At 38.9% G+C, this 13,449-nt stretch overlaps 1 protein-coding gene across 1 annotated transcript in view; it reads right to left on the reverse strand.

The window, feature by feature from the left end:
* Positions 1 to 5,955: 5,955 nt before the first annotated feature.
* Positions 5,956 to 13,449, reverse strand: part of gltp (glycolipid transfer protein) — a 28,532-nt gene continuing 21,038 nt past the window's right edge. Inside the window, exons 2-5 of the mRNA NM_001016039.2 lie at positions 11,684 to 11,742; positions 11,177 to 11,310; positions 10,825 to 10,975; positions 5,956 to 7,447 (exon numbers count right to left, since the gene is read on the reverse strand). Of these exons, the coding sequence (NP_001016039.1) occupies positions 7,265 to 7,447; positions 10,825 to 10,975; positions 11,177 to 11,310; positions 11,684 to 11,742 (527 nt within the window). The 3' untranslated portion in view covers positions 5,956 to 7,264. The remainder of the gene's footprint in view (positions 7,448 to 10,824; positions 10,976 to 11,176; positions 11,311 to 11,683; positions 11,743 to 13,449) is intronic.

Genomic DNA, 13,449 nt, shown 5'->3' on the forward strand with positions numbered 1-13,449 from the left:
ACCTTTTGTGAAATGTACGCTTTTAGTAGCAACCTGTTTCTTTATGCTGGAGTCAGGACCTGATTCTAATATACAGGTCTAAGGAATCAGTGATGGGGAGCTTCTTTTGCATAGGTGTATTTGAAGCTCAGTCCTTTAAATAACCAATCATTTGGGACACAAATTCCATCTCTTTACATGCAGAATTTGTGCCAAAGTTGGTTATTTTGAAAGGGTTTTATTACATTTTCTAGGCAAAGGAGAGCCCACTTCATACTTATGTATTATACTTGTGTCAACCAAAATCAGACTCCAGCATTAAGATAGACAGCGATAGTGAAAGAGAAACAGTACAGAATTTTTGTAAAGTTTTTATTTCTATGAGATGGTCATTACATTTTTATTTTGGCAACAGTTTCCCTATAAGGTGCTTGTTTAACCCCTGTATCTGATAATGCATCTAATTGCTAAGTCTGCTTCACATTATAAAACCTGAATTTCCTTTTTTCTCTGGAGAATGCTAGGTGCTCCTAGTAACATAAGTTACTGAGACATGAGTACAGAATAAAAGCAGACAGGAAAATAAATTGTTTTTGTGTCACTTTCACACATGCATGCACACACACTTTTTTTAAAGGACAAGTAAATTGAAGAATGCTGGAGGGGGGGAGGATAAGGTGTCCTGCTAGACACCCCATGGTAACTGCAATTGCTACTTAAGGACAAGTCATTTATACAAAATTCCACCTGTAGAAGCTTCCCACTCCCTTCTGAAATGCAGCATCTGCAGTCCCCAATACTGACCCTTGCAGGGTTCATATGTATAGATGTTTCCTTATCCTTTAACATTGATGCAGTGCAATCACTCAACACCATTCTCACTTGTCCTTTAAGGTATAGAGCAGGGGTCCCCAACCTTTTATACCCGTGAGCCACATTCAAATGGAAAAAGGGTTGGAGAGCAACACAAGCATAAAAAAGGTTCCTGTGGTGCCAATAAGAGCAATAGTTGGCTATTTAATAGGCCCCATGTGGACTGGCAGCCTACAGAAGGCTCTGTTTGGCATTATATTGGGTTTGTATGCAACCAAAACTTCAAGTGGATAATCTGTTACCAACCAGTCTTACTAGTTAAGCTTGTTTTTGAATAATTTGTGTTGTGTTAAGACTATGCAATGTTAAAGAGAAATTTATCTAGGGCATGGCCTGCATTTTTCTTTTGCTTAGTAGACTGAAATCACATTTCCTTTTCTTTAGATTCAAAGTGTTTTTGAGTGAAGCATGTTATGCATATTGGGCTTAAATAAACCTGTGACGTGGCAGGCCTGTTTACTAGTTTTCTGAATATCTGTGAGTCTCTTTAAAAGAATTAAACTTTGTATAAAATAGATACAGAAATAAACCAGTTATAATCTTTTGATTTTTTTTTTTTTTTTTTTTTAAATTGAAAATATTAAATGTAAACCTTAAATGCACTGCAATCTGATTATTTGCTTCAGGCTTGGGCAGGTAGGTTGGTGCTTCTAACCCCCTTGCTGGGAACGATTCCCTGTACCACTTACAGGATACTCTGCTATGATTTGCTGTTTTATTAGTTGTTTACCTACTCTTACAAATGACAAGGGACAGGTACTGGCAATTTATATTCTTTTCTGTGTAGAGACAAAACGATCACTTGCCGCTGGAACTCGCTTTTTGAAATCACAGCAACTAATCTCTGCGTGGGACATTAGCCAAACTGAAAGTTACCAGGGTTGCATTACTGCAGAATTGAAAAGCCCTTGCCCTGTTTGTCCTCCATATGATTAATGGGCTTCCATTATGGCCTGTTAAATAATCCAGAAGCAATAAAGATAAACTCCGTTATACAATCTAAAAAAATGTTACTTAGTGCACATGCATATAATAAGCTAGACTCCCTGCTCCCTTCCAGTGCGGGCGGCCTAGCACGGTAGGGTTTTTTGGTTCCCCTAACTGTAGTGCAGGCTTTATTGGCATGCACCTCTGGTGGGGGAAGCAGTTTCAGGGTGACAGGTGCCCTTTCAACACAACATGAATCATTTTGTGTTTTGAGAGGAAATATATCCTGAGTTCCCTGGACTTTGTTGTGTTTAGCTGAACTTTAGAAATTGGTGATTTTCCTTCAGCGAGCACCAGATGGATATGATTTGCTGCGTGCTGGTCAGTACCCTGTTTGTGATTGAACATGCAGTGATTTATCATCCTCCATTGGTTACAAGCCTGATCGTACTGGTGTTTTTAAGCAGTTGTCTAAGATAGCAGTGTAGCATATTTTTAATAAAGAAAAAAGCAGCAGGAAAATTCCTGAAGTAGAACATTGCAATATCACATAGGCACTTTGCCCAGGACACATCCTATTGATTTTTGCAGCTGAGTAGGACTGTTGCAAAACACATTGTGTTTAAAGGGGTAGTTCACATTTGAATTAACATTTAGTATGATGTAGACGGATATTCCAAGACAATAAAAATTAGCTCTTTGTTCAGCACCTTTGGAATTTTATCAGCCTGGTTGCTGGTGTCTGATTTACCTTAAAGGAACAGTAACGCCAAAAAATGAAAGTGTATAAAACTAACTAAAATATAATGTGCTGCAGCCCTGCACTGGTAAAAGTTGTGTGTTTACTTCAGAAAGTCTATCATTTATATAAATAAACTGCTGTGTAGCCATGGGGGCAGCCATTCAAAGGAGAAAAGGCACAGGCACATAGCAGATAACAGATAAAACACTTGTATTCTACAGAACTTATCTGTTATCTGCTATGTAACCTGTGCCTTTTCTCCTTTTTTCCAGCTTGAATGGCTGCCCCCATGGCTACACAGCAGCCTATTATATAAATTATAGTAGGGTTACTGTAGCAAACACACCTATTTTACCAGTGCAGGACAACAGTGCATTATATTTTTATTACTTTTAAGCTTTTATTTTTTGGTGTTACTGTTCCTTTAACAACCAGGCAGTGGTTTGATTGGAAAGGGCCTCCATATAAAAGATAAGTAATATAAACTGACAAAGTTGTAGACTCACATAGCAATAGTTTTTTGACTGCTGGGCAGCCAAAAAAATTTGATGCGCTGGGAAGAGTCAGAAGGCAGCAAATAGTATACTGATAAACACCAAATGTTGGCAACAATAGGCCATTTCATAACATAGTAAAAGTTAACTTAATCCTCACCACCTCCTTTTACAGAAGATTAGACAGTTGGTATATTTATAATTTAAGGGCTGAAAGGTAACTGTAATTACACATTTCTTTTTATATCTATTGCAGAGCATTGTTAACTATGATTACTCATTCACTGTTAGCTTATTGTACCATATTTCAAACTTCTGTCAGTGTTCTGAAGACAATGCAGCATTAAAAGAATCTCACAACCTGCACACTCTGCTTATTTATGTCAAAATGTTGCCGTTCCCCCAATTTATAAACCAATTTTAAGCTGTTTCTGTGGGTCTCTCTCTGGCAACTTGAAACACCTTAAACAATTCATGAAAGTGAAGTACCCCATTGTTCCTAAAAATAGTTTTTTGGTATTTTAATACGGGTGTTGTATATGCTTGGGTCGTGATGTTTTTCAGATAAGAGTAATTCTGGCTGTAATGTGCACGATCATACTGTAGGGCAGGGCTGTCCAACTGTGTGAGGCACTAACCCCCTCCCCACAAACCTAGGCCATGCATACATATGCTAGATTACATCAGCCAATGAATGAACAGAGTGGTTACTCACACTTCTTCCTGCTAAAGGTCAATCGAGTTAAAAAGGCAAAAGTTACTGTATATGCCACTTTGATGATAATCTCAGATAGCTCATGTTTTAGGAAATAATGTGCTGATTCTCATTCAGAAACATAGCTTAAATATTAGAAATACCCAATAGGAATCTTTTGTCATCAAAATGGATTTATGCTAACTTAGTTACCAACAAGAATGAGGTTATGGACTTCCTGGTACAGAGAAAAAAATTAAATCAAAATTAAGCAGTTTGTTTAAAATTTGTGTAAAATGTTGAAGGTCACTTAATTTAAAAAAAATATTTTTAATCTATTATTGTATTCTATACAGTGTTGATATTTCACTTTTTTTTCTCCAAAGCAGCACTGATTGAAAATCACCAGCAGCTTTTCCTTGGTCAAACATGCTGACTGAAGTATTAGGGTGAAGGCAGATTGTGATTACTCACTGTGAATATTAAAATCCAGTCACATCGACTAGTACCACACAATACATTCCTTGGCAACTTCTATATTTGTGCCATGAATAATCGCCCAGTCTATCTTTGCCCTAAGTCAGCAATGTGAAAAGAACTGCCATTCAGCGTGGTTGAGATATTGCCTGCCTTAAAGAGATACTGACATCAGAAATTTAACCTTTTGTTAAATCTATCATAACTGTCTTGGCATGCTATTTATAATTTTACCATAAAAGTACTTCCTGATGCTTTTACATTGCCTATCTGATCTGTCTTGTGCAGCAGGAGTCTCTTAGCGTCATAAGCTATAACTGGGTGAGAAGGGACAGTCAGGTTTAGGAACTTCAAATAATAATTGCTTGCAAATGCAGCCGTATCGCCAAAAACGATCAACATGTCCTATAGGGAACTTTGTATGTACATTAATTCGAAGAGTAGTTTTTTAGCGTCAGTATTACTTTAAGGTCACCATATCTGTGAAAGATCTACTCACTTAGGGAACTCATCAAATGAGCAGATCTTTACATGTGTGGCCTCCTTTAGAGTATATTTAGGGCAATGGTACATATCTTGCATAAGCAGCCACTCCCAGACAATGGATGTTTCTATCCATGCACGCTTTAAGGTAGCCCGATCATGCTGTTTAATGAAATATATTTGCAAAAGTAATTAGGAATAACAACAATACATGTACGCCACAGTCTGCATTGTTTTCCATGCAGTTATTCAGTATATAGCCATATAAAATGTTGTAAGCTTGTTTTGTTTATGATTGAGATTAGTAAGATATTTACTGGAGGTGGTGACCCTCTGTCCAATATAGATTTTAGCATATACCTACGCAATCATCCCTTTAATTTGGTGCATCTCAGGCATGTCAAACCAGTTTTAGCATCACATGGTCCTTTCAGTACTGTTTTGCAGCCCCAGCCAATCCTCTCACCCTTAAAGGTGCTCCAATATCGTTTAACGGTTTTGTATCACATAGTTTACATAATAATTTTATATTATTAAGCAAGGAAATTATCAATTCTGAAAGGGATTTCTGGCAATTTTATTTAGACTTGAGAGTTAAAAATGTAGGAATTCGCATCATCCTAAAATTCAGTGCAGTCATACATACAGATGTAGTCTATAATAAATGTAAGAATTTAAGATTTGGTAATTGCAACTACCCCTTTTTATACCATAGTCCTCTCTTTTGTCTTAGGTGAGTATAGGGCTACCACCCATTCGGTTTGGCCTGGACGGCCAGCTGGACTTTCCTATATTGACATAGTGATCGGCAAATTGCCAAATGCCATGTCCCCCGATGTCACAGCTCTGCCCCAGTGACATCACTGCCTGCCCAGCTTTCAGCAGGGAAAGACGTGGCAACCCAAGGTGAGTATGTGTCTGTCCCTTAAAGGGGCAGTATCCCATAAGTGCAGCATAAGTACAATGAATGGATCTTGTGCTGAATACACTTTTTGTCTACTGTTTTAAGCAAGAAAAAAAAATCTATAGTTATTTCTGGCACTAAACAGAATATAAAGCCAGTTTCACTTTAGCATTTCCCACTGAGAAGCTTCTGATAATGATCTGTTTAAAGGCTGCTGCTTAGAGAAGGGGGAGGGGGTATTTGTTTAAAGTTAGATAGGGTGCTCTGAACAAATTGCCCAATTTTTAAAAGGGGGGAGGATGTTCAGTGAAGAAAAAACAAAACAAACATACCTTTAAGATTAGTGCTTTGGAAGGGCAAAAAGTAGAATAGGCAGAATGTATTTTCAACACAAGTCCTGTTTATTATGCTTATTTTAAGCAAAGATGTTTAAGGGTATACAGTTAAGTAAATGAAATATATCCCTGATAGTGATATTTACCCTCTTTACCTGGCCCAAACAAGTCACTGGAGTTTGACTTGGCTAAAACCAAGAAGAGCCAGGAAAGCTCACCAAAGCCTGAGCCAAATTTACAAAAGGCACAAGCACAATACATCATTATGTGCCACTTGCAAGTAGCTGTATGATGGTGCAAACATTTCACAAGATTCATTTTAAAAGCAATGACAATGGGGGAGGTTTGGGGTGCTTTGGTGCATGGTTTTTGGGTTATTTTATTTCTGAAAGATAAATACTCTTTTAAGGTAGTAACACCCTGGGAGACCCTTCACAGTATCCGCCTTATTGGTCATAGACTGAGTGAGTAATACCATATCATATACACATACTATACATGCACAATTGTGAGTGCAGCAAAATCTTCTTAAGGAGCATGTTGCTTTTTAGCTATAGTTTGTTATTAAGTACTTATCTGTTGGTAAAAGCAATAGTTAGACAAAAGACCACACCAAGCAATGTTTGAAAATAAATAAATGTCAAACCAAGTATGTATTGACAAATACCCTGTTATTTCATTATCTCTAATAGAAAAGTATCTTAATACCCCTTGCAGCCGAAAGAGACAGGCTGTACAAGGATCTAAGGATGCAAAATTCATTTAAGTTCCAATCTATACTGTTATAAAGTTAGAGGTTAAATAATGTGTTTGTATTTAGTCCCATTGTTATCAATCAGCAGTGCTACTCTGGTGACCCAAGATCACACAACGGTGTAAACTAGAAGTACCAAAGTGATCTAATGACAGTGATTAGTATAGTTCCAGTCACATTTATTCTGTGCTTGTATCATAGAGATGATGTGCGGTGGTAGGAAGGGGAAAGCAACTTTCATTTTATCCCTTGCAGCATCTAAATTGTAATTCCTTTCTGGTGTAGTCCAGTAGTTAGTGCTTCACGTTTGTATAATGGTTTTGCGACATATTGAATCAATGCTTTATCTAAAAGGCGTGTGCCATGTTCTTTTCTTAAATGCCATCTTTTCCAAAAAAGCCTAGAAGAGACATGCTTAAATTATGCCTAATGGCCTGCTTTCACCAAATGTCACCATTTACCCTGCTGAAAAAGATAACTGTCATTAGTTTACTTTGGTTCTGCAGCTTGCACCCATCCAATGGAAACATTCCTTTTAAAAACATCATCTCCTGAGCTGTGTCCAGAAACAGTGTGTAGTTAGGAGTCTTTGGTAGGGCTAGCTAGGCTTTGTAATCCAGCTCTGCATTCATCTTGTTATACATGATATAGATTGCTTCTATGGTTGTAGTGTAATTCACCAGGAACTGTCGTATCTTCTCTATGCACTCCTCTTCCTTCACAGTCTGTCCTTTGGAGAGGGCCTTAAGAAAGTCATCTTTGTATGGAGCCGCAATCAGCGCAGTCTGAAAAAATGTACGAAATATAATTTATACAAAGCTATCCTTCACAATAAGTAAACTCCATGCTTCTAAAGGTTTATTACAATAGTGCAACCCCCAAAGAATACATTTATCTGCTTGCACCAGTTTTCCTGTTTCATGTTTATTCTGCTATATAAATCTTTTTGTACATTTAATAATGGATCAGACAACCAGCTACAAGTGGGATATTTTAAACCAGTGGAAATTTGGCTAGAATATGTCCTTGATAAATTACAAACTATTATGCTGTTTAATGGTTCTTAGACATATTTAAGTGACCAGTGTTTAGAAATCAAATTGTTTTTGAACTATGAGCCCCAGCTTCCCACACCCTGTAAAGAACACTACTTTCCACTATAAAGCTTCTGTAAAAATAGTAGTATACACACACACACACACACACACAGAAAAAGTTCTTCTTTAACCGCTTGCCTGTCATGGATCATTTATACTACAACTTGTGGGGTCAGGGACCTACTGCAGCATTAACATTTCCAGATTAAGGTGGCCATACTTGGTAAGATTTGTTCGTTTGGTGACGTTGCCAAACAAATATCTTTCCCCCCAAAATGACCACCTTGCATGGCGATTATCATGGTAATGCGCTTTTATTGCATTGAAGGGGATAGGAAAACTCAGAGTGAGGACTGCATCAATGAGCCGATGCAGTACCCAATTCAACAAAAAAATCAAGCTAGTCTGATCGACATCTGGCCAGCTTTTGGCCAGATATCAATCAGTCGGGGAGGCCTGCTGGAGGGCCCCATACACAGGCAGATAAGCTGCTGAGTCAGTCTAAAGGTGGCCATACACGGGCCGACTATAGCTGCCGATATCGGTCCCTTGGACCGATTCGGCAGCTAATCGGCCCGTGTATGGGGAGAGCAGAGCGGCCTGGCCGACCGATATCTGGCCTGAAATTGGCCAGATCTCGATCGGCCAGGTTAGAAAATCTGGTCGGATCGGGGACCGCATCGGCTCGTTGATGCGGTCCCCGATCCGACTGCCCCATTGCCGCCCACATAATCCGATCGTTTGGCCCCAGGGCCAAACGATCGGATTATTATTTTTTTTACCTAAATGGTCCCCGATATCGCCCACCCGTAGGTGGGGATATCGGGGGAAGATCCGCTTGCTTGGCGACATCGCCAAGCGAGCGGATCTGCTCGTGTATGGCCACCTTTAAGGACCAAAATCAGAAGCTGAAATTTGCCTATATATGGCCAATCTTACTCTTTGATCTATAATCATGATCAAAGTAATCAATGATCTTAAAGGCAGCCATGAGGTTCCCTTTCATCTTTAATCATGATCACAGGGCCCTGGAAATGAAGGCGTTAAAGTTGACACTAACGGAAATATGTAATCAATGATCTTAAGGGCCGTGGTAGATGGGGAGATTAATTGCCCGCTACAAATCTCCCCGATATGCCATCCCACCGGCTTGAATGGGGCCACACACTGTTTGGACACCTTCTTATTGGTTCAATGCACAATGGACTGGCAGACATGGTGCATGAGCGGATTACATTTTTTTAACCTGCCCTATTCAGGAACCAAGTAGTACATGGATATTATTTCGGACTTGCAGGGCACCATACACATACCGATAATTGTACAAAATATTATTAATATGTGTATGCCCAGCTTAAGTGTGCTACTTTTATTTAGTGGTTGGATGTTTGAAAACAATTATCTGATTAGTAGCTATGGGTTACTAGATGTACATAGATTTTATCACATTACCCATATTTTTAGGCCAGCAAACTGTCATGTGTTTGTAGCACCTGTTACCATACAGTGAAACTGGGGATCACTAAAGGCTTACAAATCAAAAACATCTTACATCTGTGTGTAAGTACACAGTCACAAGATAATGTACATAGCAATGCTATATAAACTCTACTATTTATGCTATTGGCACAAGGGGCATTTTAAGCAGTGGGGTCATCTTAGGGAGATGTGTGGTCACCAAAATGCTCTAAATTCCATATTCCAACAGCCACTTCCCATGCACCTCAATGAAATGCAGCTGCTGGCTGGAATAGATGTTTTTATCCCCACAGTTCTCCCAGAAAGGGTCACAGACACTTCCACAAGCCACATTGCCACACACACACATTGTGGGCTGAAAGTGACAAAGTAGCCTAAAGGACATAACTGCTAACACAACTTGCTTGTAAAGAATTACATTTTTTGCATGGACATAGAAAACAAAATAATGCCAATTACAACAAATGGATAACCCTCATTTTCAAAAGAACACGTGCTGCCTATAGCACATGGGTGTAACTATAGGCACAACATAGATATCTTATGTTATCTTACGCTACAATTACTACTGTTATAAATCTCTGGGAAAGGGATTGTGATAACAGCCACAACACCATTTATCATTCTTATGTAGTTGTGAGACTTATAATGTGATAAAATGTATTTATAAAACTATTTATAAACCATAGTTGGCCTTGTTGTCTGACCTTTTTGGCTTAAGCCCCCTTTGGATGACCAAATAAAAAGATACAGGAAAACATTGCTGTAGGGCCAGTTCAGCAATATTTCCAATAATATATAGGGTTAGAGTTTTGAAAAAAAAACATTTCTTCTGCAAATCTGTCAGAGACTGAAAGGTTGGTTTAGGTACATGGGGCTTTTTCGCAAACCCCTCTTTTGCTACTATTCTATTTTGGGCTCTGCTAGTTACAGTACTTTAAATAATAGAGTGTCTAATTCCTACAAGATAAAGAATCATTGATCTTCCCTGGTTGCTTACTTGTCTCTCTGATCTATAAGGCTAGTGTTACACAGGTAACGCATAATATGGCACCGAATTCTATCTCTGCTGTTGTGGAGCAGAGACTTAATTGTTTAGCTGCTTTAGTAGATAGGTGCTAACCATCAGCAAACAGCCTGTGAAATGTGGCATTTGGCCTCTATAATCTAAAAGCCAAAATAGAATCAACAGGAATAGAAAAAAAATGTATATTCTATTATTGTTACTATTTAATACTTGTCTTTCTTTCTGCCAATAGTGAGGAGAGGTAAATTGAGAGGTAAATTGCAGCCCATTACTTTTTTAAATGACATCCTCTACAACAATATAAGAGCCTTTGCCAGATTAATCACTGCAGAAAAGTCACCCAATGACAATATCTTTATGAACATGGGTGCCCTTGCTAGGCATGTATTATACTGCAGCTATTCTGCAGGGAAGGCACTAGATACAAGATACATTTCCTAACACAAGCAAAGTTCAAGTCTTTATATAAATAAGAAAATGACTTTGCAGACCACTGCACAACTAAGAATCATTTAATGCATGTTTATGCCCTTAGACACCCCCAGTTTTCCAATCTCACCTGGAAAATCTTCTGTACAAACCAGCCATGGTATTTTTTGAGCGCTATCTCATAGGCCTTGGTTATGTTCACCTTGATGAGATTGGGGTTTTGATCATCTCTTTCTCCATCAGCAATACTCTGTAGCATAACCTGAATAAACTTTAGGCCCCTGCAACAATGGAATGAGAGAATACTTGTACCAAGCTCAAATAAAATGAGTAAAATAAACTGATGGCTTTACATAATATACATATATAGATTTAGCAAATTATGAAAATGGAAAAAAGTATAAATGACCAACATGTCTTAGGGCACTTACACACGTTTTAATTGGTGTTCCTCAAGAAAAGAAGACTTCTCTGTACCTTACCTTTTTAACCACATCAGCGCTAATGTTGCTCCAACTTTTGGCCACTGCGGCCCATGCAATTCCTTCTCTCCTTCCAGAATCATTTGCAGGGTCTTGAACTTGGAAGGGTTCGATTCATAGACTGAACGGATTTTCTGACATTTGAAGAGAATATATGTTTTGCATAGAGAAAAAAAAATTCTTAAAGGACTAGCAGAAGTACACTTGCAGCGCTTTCATTCTCTCTCAGAACAAGATACAACTGGCATATTAATATTTAAGGTCAAATTGGCTAATTAGTGGAAGTAATGCAAAAATAATGATTGATTATTATTTTTGTGGTAGATTAGATTAGGCATGTTCAGGTTTTAGACCTTTAGAGGAACACAGGTGTACCAACTGCTTTTAAAATAGCCCTCAATTTTTTTTAACCTTCTTTGAGATTTAATAAGACATTATTAAATCATAACCCTATCTAGAGATAGAAATGTATTAAGCATATTTAGGAAGGGAATTACAGGACATTACCGATATATTTCCTGTAATATCCGCCTTGATTGGAGAAAATATTGCAGATCCGAGGCAGTCTGAAACAAAACAATATTTTTTTTAGGACATAGGACCATTTTATCTTCCATATTCCCAACTTTAGATAGTCCATTTCTTTTTAATGGGGGCCTTTCTCTTAGAATGGGGTTGCCAATCTACCATCCGACCTAGAAGCCATATACAGACCACAAAGGAATGAACAAAACCTGAAGTGCCGGACACAAAATGGTCTGTTCTATTTAAAAAGGTACAGCAGTGAAGTTCCTTCACTCAACAGTTTGTCATGGTTCTGTCCACCTTTGTAAGGCCTCCCTCTCCTTTTGTCCAGCAGCTCAATGTTTCCATTTGTTGAGTAAGGGCTCTGGCAAACGGGGAGATTAGTCAACCCGCGACAAATCTCCCTGTTCGCGGGCGACTAATCTCCCAGAGTTGCCATCAGTTGCCATCCCACCGGCGAAAATGTAAGTCGCCGATGGGATAGCACATGCGGCGGTGCGATTTCGGCAAATCGTCGAAAATGCCTCACGAGGCAACTTTGGCGATTTGCAGAAATCGCCTGCGCAGCGTGTGCCATCCCACCGGCGACTTACATTTTCACCGGTGGGATGGCAATTTGGGGAGATTAGACACCCGCGAACAGGGAGATTTGTCGTGGGCGACTAATCTCCCCATGTGCCAGAGCCCTTAGGGAAGACACGCGGAGCTACTTAGTAGCAGCTACTTGTCACTGCCATAGACAATACTGAGAATTGCCTCTGCTGAAAACACACGTAGAGACAATTATCAGGAAATGATCAGCATTGCCTATTTTTGCAGCATGACAAGTAGCTGCTACTAGTAGCGTCATGTGTCTGCACCATTCATCTTATTAATACAAGTAAATCAAGCACTTCGCTTCAATGGTTTAAAGGAGAAGTAAGAAGAATTCAAAAGCATGTCTTCCAACACAGCTGATCTTAAAAGCTGAGCTCCACAGCTGGGTTTGCAGCATCCATGTCTGACCATGTCACTTTGAGTGCTAGAAGCCGATTGCTGAACATAAGGAGGTGAACTAGGTGCCAGTCTGGTCTTTGGTTCCACTGTGCACACTCCTAGTCAACAATATGCTCTAGGGACAAAAAGCAACATGGCCAGACATGGCAGATATCAACTCTAATGAGCTGCTCTGCCTTTCGATATCAAGTAGGTGGGGGACGTAGGGCTGGTCTTTGTCTGGAAGTTGCAATTGGGAAGGGGGCTTGTGAAGGTGCCCTATGCTTTAAAATTCAGTTCACTTCTCCGTTACCTTTTTATAATCTAAACTGAAAGTTAAACAAGAGAAGCATCTACCAGCTCATTTTCCATTGTCTATTTAAAAACACTCCATGTAATGATTATTAATGACCTGTAATGCATAATACAGACTGCACTGGTTTCTATGCATCAATCTGTGAACAAAGGAACTAACTGCTAATCACTCCTGCAGCAAGTGAATAAGGGTATTGGGTTTTAAGGTATAGGGTTGCCACATCAACTAAACTGAATACTATTTATCAGTGCATCGTGTTACTTTTTTAGTAGCCAGCTCATTTATTCAGGAACCCTGTTGGGTTGCAAGTATTTAAATGAATTTCTATACTGCTCATGAATCCTTGCTCTGTCTGCAGTTTCCTTCCTGGTTTAATACACCGGAGCCACAACCAATTAAAGTGTCATTGCTTCCCTTTAACTCCAAGGACAAAACTTATGACTCAAATTAAAAAAAA

Source organism: Xenopus tropicalis, chromosome 1, assembly GCF_000004195.4.
Source record: "Xenopus tropicalis strain Nigerian chromosome 1, UCB_Xtro_10.0, whole genome shotgun sequence".
NCBI classification, from domain to species: Eukaryota; Metazoa; Chordata; class Amphibia; order Anura; family Pipidae; genus Xenopus; species Xenopus tropicalis.